Genomic DNA, 20767 nt, shown 5'->3' with positions numbered 1-20767 from the left:
TATTGTTTAATACGATATAAGTGATTAGTTGTATTTTATTGGTAAATTGTTCTGTCAAGAGTATAACGGGGTTTTACAAAAAAAAATCTCAGTTTAAAAATTTCCAATTCAATTTGGTTTCAATTTGAACAGAGAAAGCATTTAAGGTACATCTCAATTCAAGATTTTGTTTATCTTGATCCTGATATCCGCGTTATTCTAACCTACAATGTTAACATAATTCTTAGTTGATAAACAGTGCTGCCACTTATTCAACTCCACCTATCAAACCAAGATTGAAGTTTATTTTTCAATTTAAGATCATTAATATTTGTGCATCTCTTAACATTTGTAGTTCATTCTGACATTGTTATCTCTGGAGGTTAAAATAGTTTGCTCTGACACTGAACCTTCATGACGCTAAATATTATCGTAAACAATCGAGATATGACATTGTACCAATATTACAAGTTACACGTGGATAAATATTTATCTAGACTTCAACAGGATGTACAATAGATAATTTTGACCAATACAGGTAAGATGTCATAGTTATTAATGGTTGTGGGCAACCTTTTCTACAGCTTCTTTTCTTCAGAGACTACATTAAAACACAAAAGTTTTAACTTAATGGAGTTGATTAACGTTTTTAAGATCAATTTAGGCTTCGCCTATAAGAGACGGGGTTATTAGTACTCAAATAACCTCAGACTTTGTTGAACATGCACCGCTATGTTTTTATACCGCCGATGCCTTGACCTACAGGAATACGCGAGACTTCCTATGAGATACGATGTGCGTGTGCGCTAGGAGTTCAAACCACCATTTCTTAACTGCGTACAAAATTTCCACAAGTACTGCCTTTAAAAAAAGATAGCCGACGCATATTATTTATGCGTTGGTAATACTCAAATCTGATTCAGATTTTATTTGGTGAACTGTGTGATCACTGGTCTTTGTTTCGTATTTCAATTATTTTTTGATCCAACAAGTGAACTATTTCCAATTTTTTAATATATAAAAGATATATAAAAATGCATCCGTTAGGTTTCCATGGTTAAGTATCATGGATGTCAGGTGATGTCAAAATACCCACTTGCGACGAAATCATTCTACAACGCCATTCATGTTTCAGAATACGTCGCTATTATAGTTATTAAGTTAAGGAGTAGACCTAGGGTAAGAGACATAACTCATGACATCAGTAATATGTGTGTATTATATTCAATTTCACCAAAGCCTCGCAAGCTTTTGTTGTAAGCAGAAGAAAATGAATCCAAGTTAATTAGATGCTTACATAAGATTGATGTAAAATGCTGAATACAAATTTTCCAATGATTTTTAAGAGTAGGGTCCCTTACACTAGGTCTACCTCCTTAAGTAGGATTAATTATAAAATACAATGAAATAACTCGTGCATATATGTAGGTTTCCGTTGGTGGTAAATTTGTGTTCAAGCTGCTTCAGAATCTATTTTGTTTCTGAGGGGAATTTAAGGAACCAATCTTAATCAATCCTCAAATATTAACAAAGTATTTGACAAAAACTCTGCAATAAATATAACAAAAACATAATAAACAAACATAGTCAGAAACACTGATAAGAACTACAATAACTTAAAACAAAAACAGTAAAAAGAATGATATAAAAGACAACAATGATGAGAAATCTAGTCCTCACAAAAACTGGATAAAACAAGGTCGATGTGCCTGTCTGGTATATTTTAATCACAGACACGTCATGCAAAAGAAGGGGGTCAAAATGACGATGTTGTAAGTTCAACTTACCTTTTAAGGCTATTCTACCAGAATGAAGACTTTTCAGCTGTTATACCTGTTAATAAGCATGAATTGTGCTGTAGATTTGACAAAAGGTAAGACAGTTGTTTTATTTTACCCCATTTACGACAAGTAGCTTGGAAAACACACTTAAGTCTATACTTTTCACGTGAGTTATACTCTTTGTATCACTGCATGATCAAAATAAAGCAAACAGGGATTTGAGTGCTTGTTTTTTTCTCGCACTATATGTTAAATATAAACGATTATCATCTATCAAAGGCATTAAGGAAAATCTGAGCGATCCGTCAACGAAGAATGCATCGACTTGTGTTTATTCCTAAATTTTCAACAAAACTCTGAATTTGAAAATTTTAATACACAAAAACAACTGAAATCAAAAGAACAAACACTTTTATGTACAGCTATTGACTGTTATCTACACAGGAAAAAGTTGCAACACATATTGTCATATGTTTTAAAATATATGTTTAGGGTCAATATAAATAAAATATGTTTTCTGTGCCTTTAAATCACATGATATTTTTCCTAAATGATATGAAATCCGTACCTTTTTCATACAATAGATCCTATGACCCTATAACTACCATTTGATTTTAATTGCCTTTTATTGTGAACTAATTTGTTTTTCATATATTTTGTGTTTTGGTGGTCCTGAATTAATGGGAATATACATTTTATAAAAATTGGTATGATGAATATGTCAAAGAGGCAACCACCCGACCGGATCTAATGTTGGATTTAGTATACTTATTTTTACTTTGCAGATGATTGCAACATTGATATCAAAAACAAGACAGGATTATACGGCAGCAACATAGAGTCTCAAGTTAATCACTTTTTAAATTTTTCTGCTACAATAACAGAACAAAATGAGACAATTGTGACATTTAAATGTGAGCACGATTCACTTTTGGTTGGTCCTGAAAGTGTTGAGTGTTACAGTAATGGGTCGTGGAGTGAAGGTTTCCCACACTGTGTTGAGCAATGTAAGGAACCGGCTGTGGTCTTCCCATACACAGTGGTATGGCACATTTTGTTTTATAAAAATTGGCCGTCTATAAATATCAGAGAGTAGGTGATTCATGCATGTAAAAAAATCCCAATTTCTTCACTTTTTTTTCGTACGAAGAAACCGTAATAGTTCACATAACCAATCTCATTTTTTGTCTGGTCTTTCGATATAAATTATGAATAAATTTGTAATGAGTTATCTTTCTTGGTATATTTAAACAGAATATGAATGTATGGGTATCTTACAAATATAGATTTGTTAGCAGAAAGAATTACAGAATCTTAAAACATGAAAAAGAAATTATTATTATTATTTTTTTATTTTATTTTTTTTTCTTTTTTGGTGGATCAATTCTACCACTCGAATTATGTAGATATATGTATTGTGGTTGATTGGTATTTGTATAGTCTGACGAAAAAAGGGCTTTGTCTAAAACATGAAGTGTGTGAACTTTTTTCTCTGGTATAATTGAAAATGAGAGAAAACGTTTTAAGGGTGCAGTAAACATGTAACTTACTATCGAAGTGTATTTAATTCAGAGTCCTTTCCAATGACATAAATGCACCTAGAATATTATTTGTTTAATATTTCATTTGTACTACTGTTTCAATGTTAATGCATCAAACGGTAATACACGGTGACGTACCTGAGCAAAAAATCAGTATTAAAGCTTGACTTTTTATGCAATAACTTAAGTACAATTTTAACAGCCTCAGGGACTGTAATTATGGAAGTGCCCATGATTCTGATATCCGGTATAGCAGAGCCTGTCTGATAGTGGAGTGAGGCGTACTAAATCAAGTCACGGTAATTTGACTGAGAAGAAGGTCGCGTTTTTATAGAAGACCATGCACAATATGAGCCTCCATTGCAATAAACATGGAAGCTCCAGCAAGATTTTTGAAGTCGTTTAATACGACATGACTGTAGTTACAAAACAATGCAAAGTGTAATTTACTATATAGCAATACTCCCCTACGTATTTTCTCAATGTGTGTTTTAAATGTCTGTCTGGTAAAACATTGTTTATTTATTTCGTTTTTGTATGGATTTTTGTTTTCTTATATTATAAATTTTGATTTTGTTTAACTGATTTTCTGAAAAACAAAATAGAATGAATAATGAAGTCATTCTTTGTTGTAAGGTGGATACAAAGAACCGAACAGTCAACACTACAGTAAGTGTGAATTGTAGTTCGAAATATATACTTTATGGGGAGAAACAAATAAAGTGTATACATGGTAAAAAATGGACGAAAAATGGAACGGAGCTCGACACAGATACCACGCCTAGATGTAAACGTAAGTTTTATTTGACTCTTGTATAGAATACATGTACTTGTACAACAGAAGAATTGTGTAAATTTATCTACAAAGCATGGGTTTCCTACGGTCCAAATGATTATAAAATAAGAAGTACCTGATCAAGAGCGAAATCGAAACGTGAGTGCAGCGAAACGACGAAAAACATTAAACTCTTTGAAACATTTTGCAACATGTACATAGTATTAAAGTTGTTTTATATACATGATCGAGCATAGCACGAAACTGCTATGATGTGTTGATTAGGACGGAGCGTCCAAGACGTCGAACATATGAAAATTATCCGTTAAAACATGTAGCTCATTTTTTTTTCTGTAGGAAGTGACATTTGAAGTTAGGATGTAATTATTTAAACTTTTAGCGCAGATGCACATCATCTGTTATAAAAAAGTATTGCATTTCTCCTTTGGTCGAGACATCAGCAATATAACAACATATACGTGCATTATTAACGAGGTCAAAGGTTATTTGAGTGCAAGTAGCTTCCGCATAGGCAAACAAAGAATCATATTTCTAATAAATAACAGGAATCCGTCATTTGAGAATACGTTTAAAGCTGCATAGTTGCTTTGTGCGGATGACTACAACTTAAAAAAAAACCTCTATATAAAATTACAAAATCAACCAAAATAAAACAAGAGCAAATCAATATATGTTTGGCTGTTAACTGGTTCCTATGTAATATCACCTTCCTTAAACTGTTTGATATAGTATACGTCCATTGTGTATGTGTTCTTTGCAGGTGATTGCAATATTGCTATCAACGAAAGGGTAACATTTTACAACAGCAACATACAGTCTAATGTGAATTACTTTTTGAATTATTCTGCTACAATAACAGGACAAAATGAGAAAACTGTTACATTTAAATGTGAGCACGATTCACTTTTGGTTGGACCCAGAAGTTTGAAATGTTACGGTAATGGATCGTGGAGTGAAGATATTCCACATTGCGTTGAGCAATGTATGGACCCAACCTTGGCCTTCCCGAACACAGTGGTATGGTACTAATATTTGTTTTAAAAACGTAGCAGTCTATAAATATTATTTATATATTGAAGGTGATTCAAATAAACACACAAAAGTAACTTTTTGTTCTTATTCAGAAACCAAAACAGACCACATTACCAATTTTAGTTGTTTTAAATTTTCCAGTTTGATATACACCTTAACTCATCGTGTTCTGGCACAACTGAGAATGTGGGAAAACGATTCAGGGTGCAGCGCACATGCAACTTCGTACTATCGAACTGTATTTGTTTTCTAGTGACAAACATAGACCTAGAATATTATTTGTCTACTTTTATTTCATTTGTACTACTGTTTCAATGTTTACGCATCAAATCGTAAAGCGCAGTGACATTTTTTGGCAATGTCCTGCACAAGGGGTATATTCGATTATTTGATTCACCTTTGATACACACAATATTGAAGACCGATTCTTTATACAATAAGTAAAGTACAATGGAAAAAGCCTCGACACATTGTAATTGTAATAGTGCCTATCTTTTTTAAATGTTCACATCGAGTATAGCAGAGCCTGTAAGCTATTGGATTGAAACGTAATAAGTCAGGTCGCAGTTATTCGTATGAGAAGAAGGTCGCCTTTTTTTTAATTTAAGACCATGTACAATATGAGCATCCTGTGCAATTGATCAAAGGCTTTAAAAGTGCAGCAAAACATTGAAACATATGATATGAAATGACAGTAGTAATAAGACAATTCAATATTTATACGTGTACTTCTATGTGTTCTGTCAACGTGTGTACTAAACGTCTGTCTGGTGAAACAATGTCCATTTATTTCATTTTTGGATACATTTTTGTTTTCTTGTAGTTAAAATTTTTGTTCATTCATTTGATTTTTTTCATGTAACACACGACAAAAATTAGTCAAGTCATTCTTCTTTATAAGGTAAATATAAAGAACCGAACAGTCAACTCTACAGTAGATGTGAAATGTAGTCATTCGAAATATACATTTCATGGGGAGAAACAAATAAAGTGTATCCATGGTAAAAAATGGACCGAAAACGGAAAAGAGCTCGACACAGAAACCAAGCCGAGATGTAAACGTAAGTTTTCTTTGACTTTTGTATATAACACTTGTTTATATGTAGAATTGTGTAAATATGTTTACAAACCATGGGTTTTCTACAGTTAAAATGATCGAAAACCTTTTTGCTTTTCATAAAATACGAAGTATCCGATCAAGTGTGAAATCGAAAGGTGAGTTCGGGCGACGCAGCGAAAAAAAATGAAAAAACGTGAAATGTCTTTCGACAATTACATTGTACAAGTTTGTTTAATATGCATAACTTCTAAAACAACATGATGTGATAATAAGGACGTAGGATCAGCAAATAAGTCAAATTTTACTTGAGTACAAAAAGTTCCCTCATACTGAAGCCTAAATCATATTAGAAGCAAATTACTCGGTCGTGTTGCCCCTCAAAAATGTGAATATGAAGGTTTCATATCAGTTGATATAAGAACAAAGAACAAAAACAGTAAAAATGCACTCCAAAAATGTCAGGGGAAAAACTATGGTTAAGTCTACTCGTACTGAACATTTATTTTTCGCGGTATCGGCTTCAGTAAAAACAAAGAAATAGTACTCAAATAAGATGTGCTACATATGTTTCCGCAATACAAATGATTTTAATTGTATATTTTCCTCCATGGGTTGTTTATCTTTTAATATATATAAAAATTAAAACCTGGAAATATTACGCATACACATTCACGTGTGTGTTTTAACTCGAATTTTACTTTAGAAATAAAATCTTATTCTGGTCAATATCTTTAGTTGACACTACGAGTTTTATTTACTTTTGTCCAGTGAAACCACAGTATCTCAGTTGGAAGGTTGTTCTAATAATAGCTGGTTCCGTGGCTGCTTTCATCTTGTTCCTGATAATATTTCTGTCCGTATGTATATGGACAAGAATGAAATACGGGTACGTTATATGCGTTGTCGTTGGGGTTTTTTTTTTAACTTTAGTTGAATTACAATGTAGAATGATGTGAGAAATACATATCGTTCTTTTATTAAATGTCTAAACTCGTTCCGTGTATTTTTTGTCGCAGAAAAGTCGTATTATAGCATATTAATAGATTGACCACGTGTACATATTGTGGCGATTAAAATGATATACTCCAAAGTTGTCGTGCGAGTTGTCAACTTTATCTTACTTTATGTAATTAAAGTGACGGAAATACGCACATAAACTTGCATTTTAATTGGCAATTTTGTCTTTCGTTCTACCCAATATATTATGGTATATATCCTCCACTTAGTATGGGGTATACAGTGATCATGGCGTCTGTTCGTTCGTCCGTCCATTTTTAATTAGTTTTATCAGTAACTACAGTACTTATCACAACCACTTTCGAGAAAAGATTTACATGGGCATGCTTCACTGTGGGATTCGATTTTCGACTGATGCATCTTCAACTTCCTGTTAAAAAATGTGTTTATAGTTTAACCATACGGTATAATTACTGGTGTGCGGCGTAGATATCCTTTAATGAGCTTTTGTTTTCGTCCCTTATGACTATTTTTCTACAACGTGGTGGTAATGAATAAACTATGACCTAACCATGTCATAAATGAAGCTTACATTATATATGTATGAAGCGCTTGAGTTACACGTGTAACTGATATGTTCGATGTTTTGTTGGTGGATGATAAATGCACCTCGAAATCTCATTGTTTAATCACAATTTCAGGAAGCAAATTGATGATGAATTAAAAAGTGATCCTGACGTTCTCCGAGATATGTTGTAAGTTGTAGACTGTAGTTAATGAGGAAAAAAAAGAAACTTATTAAGGATGTTTGCTGGTTATGTTCATTCATTCGGACTCCTCCGGTTTTATACATTGTATAGCATTAATATGTTTTTGCCCGACGACCCCCACTGTTCATAGTATTATTATAAAACACGCATTAAAATGTTATTTTTTTTTAAGTCCGTGATATTTTTTCAAAGTTTTTAATAGATAAAATCTATTGAAAATCTAGTGATTTTTTTCCCGCAAAACTGTTATATGCTTATATCTCAACAACGAGCGCACACTGGCCGATCTATTTTTCCTTCTTGTTTTCTTCTAACCTGAAAGATCTTAAAAGATTTCACAGTCCTTTATATTTTTTATTCCTTGGAGGAGCAGTGAAAAAATATAGGGGCAAATATTTCGCTGTGCCTGTGTATAATGATGTTTTGGGGCTGACTGCAGCCTTCCCTGTAGTGAGAAGGTTTCCTAGTCGTTCATTGAAGACCAATGGGTGGTCTTCGGCTGACATTTTCGTCCTTATTGGAGTGTTGTCTCTTAGAGTTATACACCATACAATGTACCTATTCTCGTTATATACTTTACTGCTAAATATAGTTCTTGGTCTATGTAATCAAATCAGGTCATACATACGAGTTTTATCACTTTATCGGGATACATTGTTTTTGTACTGTATTGGGAGTATTCAAAAATTTGTTTGATTCATCTATTAGATATTCCTTACAAATAATAGAAAAACTGCTTTCAATGAGCGTCGAAGTGTATGTCTCGTTTTTACTTAATGACTCAGTTGAGTAGATACAAAATTGTTATATGCTGTCCCCGTTGAACAACATATATCCTTCAACGTTGAATTATAATAACAGTATATGTTCTTCATATACATTTGAAAACTATTGATCCCTTAAAATGTAATGGCAAACGGTTGCAGAGGACTGCGTCCACTTAGTGCTCAATACTGCGTTTAAAAATGTTAAAATAATGTACTAGTATCCCATAAGAAGAATCCTCTACAAAGTATCACGGTCTTGCAGATAGATAGACACTGTCACAGACAGAAGTACGGGCGGAAATAATTATCCTTTTCTTCATTGGCTTCTTGGCGAGTACTAGTTGTTAAGGTGACATCAATGCAAATGCATTAACTTAGAGTTTTAATTGTTATAGTAGAACTGAAAAATCAATGTCTTATAACATAAACATTCTTCATATTACAAAAACAAAATAACTAAATCTTGAAGTTTCCCTAATAGTTGTACCAAAGTATGGAGTGCAGACAGAGAGAAGAAGAAGCTTGTCGTTGCTAATGATTTCAAGTCCCTCAAAAACTCAGGTATGCTGCTTATGATTTCGTATGCCACAGAATCTCGGGTATGTTGCTAACTACAGTATTTCAAGTCACTTTGGAATTCAGGAATGGATCATTGATACAACGACTGTAATTCATTTTAAATAGAATGAAATCAATCCAAGTTCCTTCGCTGTTTAGATCAGATTGACATAAAATGCTTTAAATAAACGTTCCAATGATTTGTAAAATTATGTCCCTTACCCTAGGTCTATCTCCTTAAACGTGTTAGTATACCTTCTGTCTGTTTAAAATATATTAATACTGAAAGATACACACGTCCATAAACACCAGTATTTATGACAAATAATATATAAAAAACATCAACAGGTGCCAACATTAAAACATATTTACATGCATTTACAACTGATGAAGATGGGTATGCTAAAACCCTGGTGAAAATTGACAATAAATTAAATATAGCTAGATGAACTAAAGTGAAAGTAAGTATTAAGGTGCACGATAAAGATGGTCTTCAGTCATCTTTGATTCAATGGATGAATGACAGCATACATGTATTTATTAGCATTTCATATCAGGTGCCTTTTATGAATATTCTGGTTCTGTGTATTTCGTTTAAGCTTGTCTCGCTTTCAATACAAACGGGCGTCTCGTTTTGGAACAAGACGGATCTCCAGTGAATGATGAAGTCGCTTTAATGCGCAACAAAGACCGGACACTTATGATACTTGGTAAAAACGACCAATGGAAATATCCAAGATGGCGGATGTATAACAATATAAAACAGAGGTAAGATTTGTTTATTAATCATCGAAATATTATAACATATTTAATGACATCTCTGCGGGTATTTATTTTCAATTTGTTTATTAATCATCGAAATATTTTAACATATTTAATGACATCTCCGCGGGTATTTATTTTCAATTTACATTAGTAACTGTTCAATGAAATCCATCATGAACATTAATTTCCTGTATGACGACAAGTTATTTCAGCTGTCAGTTTTCCTACTCTCCGACTTGGACAGCTCGACAGATGAAACTGGAAAAACAGAGATATTTAAGTAGCACTCCAGCTAAGGATCATGCAAAATGTGATTCATGGGTAAAAAGCCTACATATTTTTATTTTTGATATTTTGTTTGAAATGTCATAGTAAACAGAAATTAACATGTGGTTTTGCATATAATCCGTGCTCTTAGGAGATAAAAATTGTATAGAATGCGCTGTAGATTTCAAAATTAAGGGAGATAACTCGGCAAATGACGCTCAAATACAATAGAATCTACTGGATTTTCAATGTTGATTATCTCCTAAGAGCAGGCAGATTTGAATGAATAATTACACATTTCATAGTATAGACCCATAAAACAACTTAATTACAAAAATAAAAATATGTAGCCTTTTTTAGGGTGTATCACATTTTTCAGATTTTGCATGATTCTTACAAAGACAGTTACTTAACCGTAAAAAAATGTATTAATTGTTGGTGTGTTGTACAATTTGTGTGTTATCTTTTTTTTGTGTTCCCGGCGTTGTCAAAGTATTCTCCTCTGTTAATGCTATTTTTTTATATCTTTCTTTACTTTTTCTGATGGTAGTTATCCTCTATGGAGTCTCCACAATGGGGACAATATGGAGCTTCAGTCAAGTGCTCAAGGAGCAAGTTATTACTCATGTTGCTAGCTTTACACTTTAACTGACAGATCCCTACATGCGCTAATATTACAGTGTACAACAGGAATCATTTCGTATCTTTAATAAAGTTTGTACAGCTAGTACCATCCTTACACTGTCAATATATGAAAGAAGTTCGTTGCAATACAGCAGGTTTTGTACGATATAATCTACATGTAATTTCAAGCAGAAGTTCTGTATAGATCGTCTCTGAAGTTGATAATTTGGTCATGGCACGGCTTGTGTCTTAAAAAGTCTCGTACATTCATTTGGTTGAGACAACAACATATAGCTACATACATGTACATCAAAGACAAAGGCGGAAATCATATTAATTATTTTCATTAGACTAATATGGCAAAGAATCAATTTCCATTTTATCTCTGCAGTGGCGCCTTCCAAGTATTTTCCAACGATAGGAAGAAGTCTGTCATGATACTGTGTCTTTCGCTCGAGGATTTATGTGAACAAGGTGTGTGTAACTACCCATTAGTAAGTTCATAAATGGACCCAAGTGTCCTCTCATGAAAATGAAATTTTTCAAAGATGTGAAAAACTTTTGAGATTTAGGTACCAAGGTCAAACATTTTCTTCCCAAAATACATATTTGAAGTTACATATACTGCAATCAATCTATCAATCTATCAATCGTTTCAGTACTACATATGCTTGGTTATCAGCCTAACAGTATCTGCTTTGAGGAGGACGGAACGCCAATCAAAACTGACCGTGAATTATTCGCTTTTAATGGGAGTCGTTTGATGGCAATCAAAACTGGACATAGATGGACCGATCCACGAGATGACACTTCAACCACATATCACCTGACCGGAAGGTAGATTACATTACGACCTAATATTAATATCTATCATTTTAATCTTACTTAAATTTAAGTTACTTAAGGAGGTAGACCTATAGGGTAAGGGACACAACTCTTTAAATCAATGATGTGTTTGTATCATATTTAATTTCACCAAAGCCTTTCAAGCTTACCTTTGAAACAGAATAAAATCAGTTCAAGTTACTTTGATGTTTATATTAGATTAATGTAAAATGGTAAATACAGTGCACAAACGTTCCAATGATTTGTAAGAGTTGTGTCCCTTACAATAATGGTTTTCTGTAAAACTGGCTGCTTATATTTGAAATTAAGGAGGTAGACCGAGGGTAAGGGACACAAATCATTTATTCTGTTATTATTCGATTTCCGGAAAGGGAGGGGAACAATAACAATCAAATTTGGCCCCATGAAATATTTGATTTGTTGTTTTTGTTTACTATGAACAAGTAATATCTGTAAAAATCAGTTTTTCATAAATTTGAAGTTATAATGGAAATATGGATTCATGATAACGAGATTTTTGTTAAAACTTGCAGAAATTCTTAGAAAATCCCTTAATTAACTTTGGTTTAGAAACCATGATAATCCACATTCTTCTACGAGGAAATTAAACTATATGCTCTGTATAATAAGTGTATGCAAACATCATAAGAACATATTTGTTGAACTAGAGTGTGGAAGCATCTCATTTCATCAATTATAGACTAAAAAGTAGCAATGTAATCAATCTTAAAATAAATTGAAATACAAATGCCCGTCTATGTCATTACTCAATTTTTGTCTAGTAATTCTAAGAATTAAGTGGTAAAACAATCGATTTTGTGCTCCTTTACTTGCTGACCTATTCCTTCACTCTTATGAAGCTAACTTTATAGCTGATTTGATCCGAAAGAAAGATTATCGTTTGGCTAGATCCTTTAATTTCAGTTTCCGTTATATAGATGACGTATTATCTTTAAACAATCCTAATTTCGGGGATTTGATACATCGCATCTACCCCAAAGAACTTGAGATAAAGGATACTACAGACACTGTAGGGTCAGCCTCATATCTTGACCTACACTTAGAAATCGACGGTAAAGGAAAAAACAATTGACCAAACTTTACGACAAACGTAATGACTTTTCATTCAGAATTGTCAACTTTCCTTTCATCTGTGGCAACATCCCTTCAGCACCTGCGTTTGGAGTGTTCATATCACAACTCATACGGTATGCCAGAGCTTGCCGAAACTACGCAGACTTTTTGTATCGCGCTAGAACTCTAACAAATAGGCTTCTGGAACAAGGTTATGTTGGTACAAGATTGAAGTCATCACTACAGAAGTTGTATGGTCGTCATCATGAACTCGTGGATCGTTATGGTGTATCAATCTGCACCATGAAAATTGATTTATTCAGTGGGTCATAGTTTCCCTTTCCTCGTTTTTCTATCCCCGACTTTACTTTCTATGAGCAACTTGGCGGTTGTTTCTAGAAAAGCAGAGGACGCTTACCCTACCGGTGCACCTGGTCCGTCCTCCCAGTTTTTAGCTAAGTCCGAGTTGCTCATTTGCTTTTGTTACTTCGTATGTATGATTTTAGTTACTTTATGTTCTTTGTTGTGTATATCTGTTTTCCATGTCTGGTTTTTGTCCCTGGATTGCATTCTTTTGATTACCGCTGTAACCTTGGTTCCCTTGATTACTTTTTCATAAAATGTTCAAAGGTAATGAAGTACAATGTACTTTAGTATTGATTTAAACAACTTTCGTCACATTGGTCATTGTGTGATATTGTTCATATACCCATTTAGTCTTAAAATACCGAAGGACTGAGTATGATCAGCGCCTTATGGGGCCATGTATATTTGAAAATGAAAGTGCATCCTACAAAGGCTATGGGTGTCTTTTGAATTTAACGTAGACAAATTGTTGGATCTTGCAAATTCTCAGAAGAAAAAAAATCCAGCCATTACATAAAAGATTTAAAGTAATCTGCATAGCATGTAGAGCTTAAAACGAGATAATAATATTCACTTACTTCAGTAAATGCATCACTTGTTTATCAACACAATTATTTTACACAGAAAATATTGCAACAGATGTTATTCATATGTTTTGAAAACACCTAAAAATTGTTTCTCATATATTTTCATATGTTTAGGCTTAACAAATGATTCATGAAAAAAAGTAGATAAAATTCAAATGGTAATTATATGTCTTTCATAGCGAACGTATGGTTTTCATAGAAGCAATTTAGAAAATCTTTCGTTCCCATGTGATAATATGGGCACGAAACATTTATCTCCATATTGGTACTAAACATAATTATGTTTCCCTGAAAACTGATTTATTCAACGGGTCATAGTTTTCCTTTCCTCGTTTGTCTACCCCGGACTTGACTATTTATGAGCAACTCGGCAGGTGTTTCTAGAAAAGCAGAGGACGCTCATCCTACCGGTGCACCTGGTTCATGCTCCTAGTTTTTAGTGGAGTCCGAGTTGCTCATTTTATTTTTGTTACTTTGTATGTATGATTTTAGTTACTTTATGTTCTTTGTTGTGTATGTCTGTTTTCCATGTCTGGTCTAGTTTGTCCCTGGATTACATTATTTTGATTACCGCTATAACCTTGGTTCCCTTGATTACTCTTCCATTTAAAAGCATATGAAAACATATTATGCTATTTTGCCTGTGAAGAATGTGGTATTGTGTTTTAGGTATTTATTTAATGTATGGTCTGAAGATGGAAGGAAGAGAAAAGAAGTATATGCCGATAATCTTGTTGGTCTACATTATGAGGGTAAGTTCGTTACAGTGGTCACTACCAGATATTTTAAAAATGGGGCCTACAATGTGGCACCTAGGGAAGCAGCCCAATTAGATTAATATTTATACAATGTCATACAATGTAATCATCCTGCGTCCTGTTTTGTTTGGTTCATTTAATGAATGCTTCTAAAGTTTGACCAGATTGCTTTATATTAATATTTTTTAAACATTTCTTATCATTTATTCTTTAATTGTTTCGAGTCCAAATTTGATTCCCAAAGAAATGGATATTTAATTCGCGGTTTGCGAACCAATCAAAATTAATAACGTGTTAAAGTTCAAAACCCGCGTTAACAAAATCATCTAGGACTTGGACAACCGAAGTTTGCCCAATAAGGATCCAAGTCCTAACATCAAAACTGTTTTTTTTTTTTTGTGTCAGGTCCATAAACATTGATTCGTTTAATGTGTTCTACCTTAGAATCATCCTCGTGGAAAACAAACAATGGCGTCCCAGGAGTGCAGGGGATTAGCATCCCCTCTTTTTATTGGACAATTTGTCATTTTCATGTGTAAAATTGAGAAAAAATGCAAATAATATCTTAGCATTCCGTTGTTTAGCTTATCTGGAACGAAGGCCATATGTGAGCTATTGCCATCACTTGGCGTCAGTCGTCGTTTTTTTCAAAACTCCCCTTCTCTGACACTATTTGACCAACAAGAGCCAACTTTGGTACGATGTTCCTTGTGGTATCTTGCATAGAACTGATGTGGGGATTTTTTATCCGCCGTTTCTAAATATAAAACATAGGTGTCAGACAGGAGTGAATTGCATATATCTCCAAAATCGTTAAATATAGCCAAATTGTGACCGGGTAAAAGTGTTCAACATGATAAGATCCATCTGTAGTCAATTTCCGTTTTAATCTCTTCAGTTATTTTTGAGCTATTGCCCTTTTTAATGCGTTTTTTATTTAATATCCTGATACACCTACATGTAAGCATGTACTGTTATGCTGTAAAATTGGGATCATATAACCCATTTTTCATGCTGGATTGACTCCTAATTTTTGCAATTATATTACTTTTTATGTCCTACCTGGTTTCTCAGATATTACATGTAGGTGTTACTACCATATTTATGTTGACGAGTCTGTCAACATTCCGCCTTAAATAGGTCAAATGACCTATAAATAACACTTCATTCAGAGGTAAAGCTTAGTACTAGGCAAATTGTTTATACGGAGAAGTAATTAACTACCACATTAACCATACTTTGAATATTTCCTCTCAAAATAGTATCAAACGTACTTGTAGACCAGATGAGAGCAGCAACCAATTATTTTACATGATTTTTACAAAAAGTGGCAGTGGCGCTATAGTAATTGGTTCCGTCCGCCCGTCACAAAAATGGTTGCCTGCTCATCAATGTTTAGTTGCCTATTACAATTATTACTAAAAGACTCTGAGCATGCTCACCAACACAAAAGAGTCCATATTTACTATCTCATTTTTTTTCAGCGGCCAGGGCCTTAGGACTGCAACCACCGATTGAAATAAAGACGCTAGGCGATCAACAGTTAATTGACGACGCCACTTTTGAGATTTACAGTCATGAGGTACTTGTGGCGACGGAAGTGCACCAAAATGGAATTTATGGCCTAAATATCTCACGTGACACCATGAGTGTATACAGCGCATAAATATGTCACGTGACACCATAGGTGGACATTGTATACAGCGCATAATAATGTAGATTAAGGACTTTAAAAAAAGCGGAACAATTATTTTGTTGTTTTTTCTACTGTTTTGTTTTCTTTTACTTTTATCAAACAAAAAAAAGCCGCTCGAATATTTATCAGCACCTGAGACCTTGAAGTCCGGCCTACTTAAAAGGTCTCGGGGAAATGAGGTAACTTTTTTGAAAACGTGTGCACCGATATCTTCATCATTCGTTTTGACGAAATGAATTAATAACTATATCAGTGCCTCGGTTTAATAATTCATAAAGATTTTTACATAATATTCTTAAAGTACTTAACTTAAGTTTCAACCAATCAAATCACTTGAATAATCGTTTGAGTTGAAAAATGATACTGAACCCCCCCCCCCCCCCAATATAAAATCTAACAAAAACACTCGAGGCATTGTTAAGTGTCAAGTGTTGGTGAAACAATTAAAAGTCTCCGAGTGTGTTCATCGACGCAGTAATCAGACATGTCTAACCGTGAATTATATCAGATTTATATATCATATTGATCGAAATTTTCAGTATAACAAATTTCTAAATACCCCAAAACACTGATGCTTCATTTCTTGTATTCCACATTGTAGAACCTCTCTGTGGCAGATTTGGCTTCCTATATTGATACATGTAGTTTTCGTTTTGAGTACTTCTTGTATACAATTACTTCTGGATTTAGATCTTCCTATATATTTGACTCTAATGCTGCTAATGAGAGTTTACTCCTTGAAACACGTGTACATCATATCGAATTTGAAATACAAAGTGTATCACATTGCTTAAGAAAGTGGACCTGGGGTAAGGGACTTAACTCTAACAAATCATTGGAGCGTATGTATTCAGCATTTTATTTTGTTTTGCTCCTGTTTTTATACAACTGCAAAAAACGGTCGTATTATGTTATGGTGCTGTCGTCGTCGTCGTCGGATTGATAGTTGTTTTTGTTTCCATGCGATAAATTCTGCTGTAGTGAACCGAATGGCATGAAATTTCGAAATATTGTTACTTATTGCCTTCCCAGGAAAAGCTGGCTATTTAAAATAGGGTCACTGGCCCCTACGCTTCTGTAAAAAAGGGCCAAAAGAGGTGAATAAGTGTCTATTTAAAACTGATTTATGAGGTTTTCCCTTGTTCAATTTTTCTTTTTGTTGATTACAAAATTTTGTTTGAAGATTGTTTAACTGATTTTAAAAAGTATTTAGCATGTTCAGTCTATAAGGGGCCAAAGAGGGGCCACATGCTTAAAAGCAACTTTTTATATAATTTTTGGTCCGATCTAGAAATAAATGTCTTCATTGTATTCCTCGTGGAATTTCCACATGTACTTTTCAATCAGTATTTGAACATTTCCCACTGTTTTTGAGTAACAAAGGGCTAATAATTTAAGAGAGGTTAGAAGTGATTGAAACTGTATGCATAAAAGTGTCAAATGCAAATATTGAGTCCAAACTCGCCCAAGTGAACACAGTTTAACTGACTGCCGTCGTATACTGCTGCGTTAAGCGAAGCTTTTTAACATAGTCCAATTCTTATGCTTCAGATCATAAAAACCTTAAACGTATATGTATTTATTAACTATTTTTCTTGGAAACCCTCATTTTGTGAATGGCTTGATCCGACCGACAAGGTAACATATATGTACTTGCAAATAGAAATTACATGTATTTCTTTAAAAATGTAAATCGGAATAAAGTGTGTCGAAAATGAATGGAATAAAACCAAAACGAATAACGTTTCACACCTTTAATCGGCTATATTTATAACAGCATAGAGACCTATAGAAGAAAGAGTAGAAATGCTGTGTTACAGTTTTACGAGTTTTAAAGAGTCATTCTCTGTAAGAGTCAGGCAGTGTGTGAAACATTTTATGAAAAAAATCATCATCTTGATATTGTACTTCGACTATTTTTACTATCAGAATCAAGGAAAAAAGATGATATTTTCCATATCACGTTGGTGCATTGAGTTATAATTTCATTGAAATGCACTGAAAATAAACATTTCAAGGGCAGATAACTCTGACAAAAACCTCATTTTTCTAACATTCTATTGAAAAAATTATGAGTAAATCCAGTGATGCAGAGATCAAATAATGGTTATTTCAAATATATAAAGCATCATTGAGTAAACTTATATTGTCCGATCGTTGGATTTTTGACATGCATGTTTCTGATTTTTCCCAGTTTGCCTGATTCTTATAAATACTTTCACTTAAGTGTATCAAACACATTCTAGAAAGTTGAATTATTTTAAGGAGATAGGCCTATGGTAAGGGACATAACTCATGAAGTCGGTGATATATTTGTATCATATTCAATTTCACCAAAGGCTATCAAGCTTTCATTTGACACTGAATGAAATTAATTTGAGTTACTTTGATACTTAAATGACATTGATGTAAAATGTTGAATACAGACGTTCCAATGATTCGTAAGGGTTGTGTCCCTTACCCTAGGTCTACCACCTTAATGCAACGAAAGAAAGAGGTCCCTCCGTTGGTCCAGTTGTACATGCTCCTATGATGAAACTAAAGGGAACATACAAAACAAGAATCGTATAGTTTACATTTTTTTTAAATGCATTATCACCTTTAATTAGCAAACGATTGGTCAATGTTTTCAGCTTTAGAGTTGCATTTATGTAATATTATAGCAGCAAAATGTAAAAGGGTTTTAAAATATTAAATATTGCACACCGCTTTGTCCCTTCAGAAAGTGTTCACAATAATTATGTAACAAAACTTAGAGATACATGTACAACTCAAACGTTTACAAGGATATAAATAATACAGCTGTGGATAACAAAATATGATTTGGATTACATGGCTCAGCCGAAACCGCTCAATGCTGATAGTAGGCGTTAGAAAATTCTACAGAAATTACCCAATCATGAAACTACGTACATGTAGATGTACATGTATCTTTAATCTATGTGCTCCGAGAGAAAAAAAAGTACAATATCAAATTACATGTTAATTGATTTATAATATTTCTCTTGTACCTACAGGAATGAATATTAAGGAGGTAGACCTAGGGTAAGGGACATTACTCATGAAATCAGTGATATGTTTGTATTATATTCATTTCACCAAAGCCTCTCAAGCTTTTGTTTGAAACAGAATAAAATGAATCCAAGTTAATTAGCTGTTTACAAAAGATTGATGTAAAATGTTGAATACAAACGTTTGAATGATTTTTAAAAGTTGTTTCCCTTACCCTCGGTCTACCTCCTTAATTTCTCATTTAATACTTGATGTCCTCCTAAAAATAAGTGGGTTTTTTTAGGCTCATGTTTCGATTAGATTAAAAGCCATGTTCTTGTTGAAATACACTTTTTGAAAAGAGAACAAAATAGAAGGAAGAGAAAATCAAAAAATGAAATGATCTGCCCCTAAAGATATGGTTAAATCGTCATGATATTCATTTATTTAGTGACAGAAAACTGATACAGTGCCGTAAGTCCGACGCTCACTGGTCCGACACTTATAAGTCCAACACTCATTCGTCCGACGCTCATTGGAAATTCCAAGATTAATGTTGATATTTTCAAGTTTATTGTTGAAAATTCTTAGATTAAAGTTGATAATTCCAAAATGAATATGAAGTTGATAATTTCAAGATTTAAGTTGGAATTTCCAAGTTTAATGTTGATAATCCTAAGATAAGTGTTGATGATTCCAAGATTAATGTTGAAAATTCCAAGTTTAATGTTGATAATTCCAAGATTACAGTGGAAAATTCCGAGATTAAAGTGGAAAATTCCGAGATTAAAGTTAGAAATTCCAAGATTAAAGTTGATAATTCCAAGATTAAAGTTGATAATTCCAAGATTAAAGTCGACTATTTAAAAAAATAATAAAAAGGATGGTCCTAATACGCTTCCGTAGTTTTCAGACTAATGGCAATATGCATATGTACATGGACAAACGTACGTCAAAAATTAAAAAAAAATAATTGGCACATTATCAATTTTCACCAATTTCCTTTTGTGATTTGTTAAGTGTCTGGTTCGATTATTATAACAATAAACGAAATAGAAAAGTGTCGGTTTAATATTTACATCACTAAACCTGAATCTATTATTACGATTTTGATTGTCGTTTTTTCAGTCTGGATATTTAATTGAGAAATGCAGTTGTGTTTGCTTTCTATGTAATTCCAAAATCACAATTTCTACAAATATAAAATCGATTAGTGAAATTTTAATAATTTCAGTTTGACAGGTGGAGAAAGAGAATTTATGAACATGTACATGTTTAAGTACGTGTACACACCAATGCTATCCTTATTTTGTCAAATGTCAAAATTTTGATATTACAGGGATGTCTAGAGATTTGGAAGGGTGGTCTCGGGTATTATTTGCTAATTTTCGCCCACATCTTGCACGAAATCAACATAGTTTTCAAAATGGGCGGCCCAACAGCCTGACCGTGCCCTGATGCGGTAATACCTATATACCATATTCATCCCAAACAAGCCTTAGATGATTCAAGAAAAAAAAACCAAGTCGTCAATTATTTGACCGAGCTATTA

The 20767-nt window shown here is 33.3% G+C and overlaps 1 protein-coding gene across 2 annotated transcripts; it reads left to right on the top strand.

Moving 5' to 3' along the window:
* The first annotated feature begins 368 nt into the window (after positions 1 to 368).
* On the top strand, positions 369 to 20058 carry LOC148597497 (uncharacterized). 2 transcript variants are annotated; one of them, XM_088563533.1, is made up of 14 exons: positions 369 to 517; positions 1775 to 1852; positions 2546 to 2767; positions 3938 to 4094; positions 4858 to 5114; positions 6031 to 6190; positions 6958 to 7075; positions 7848 to 7901; positions 9165 to 9244; positions 9841 to 10009; positions 11289 to 11371; positions 11557 to 11734; positions 14440 to 14522; positions 16013 to 20058. In XM_088563533.1, exons 3-14 carry the CDS (start codon positions 2726 to 2728, stop codon positions 16192 to 16194), a joined length of 1563 nt encoding a protein of 520 aa, XP_088419659.1. In that variant the 5' UTR covers positions 369 to 517; positions 1775 to 1852; positions 2546 to 2725; the 3' UTR covers positions 16195 to 20058. The 2 variants fall into 2 exon arrangements, with proteins under 2 accessions (XP_088419659.1, XP_088419658.1); XM_088563532.1 differs by having other exon boundaries at positions 2546 to 2802.
* The last annotated feature ends 709 nt before the right edge of the window (positions 20059 to 20767 follow it).

The sequence above is a fragment of the Perna viridis genome, chromosome 15 (genome assembly GCF_037379345.1).
Source record: "Perna viridis isolate PV_CMFRI_1.1 ecotype Kerala chromosome 15, ASM3737934v1, whole genome shotgun sequence".
NCBI lineage: Eukaryota > Metazoa > Mollusca > Bivalvia > Mytilida > Mytilidae > Perna > Perna viridis.
This window is presented reverse-complemented; position numbering and strand designations above follow the sequence as displayed.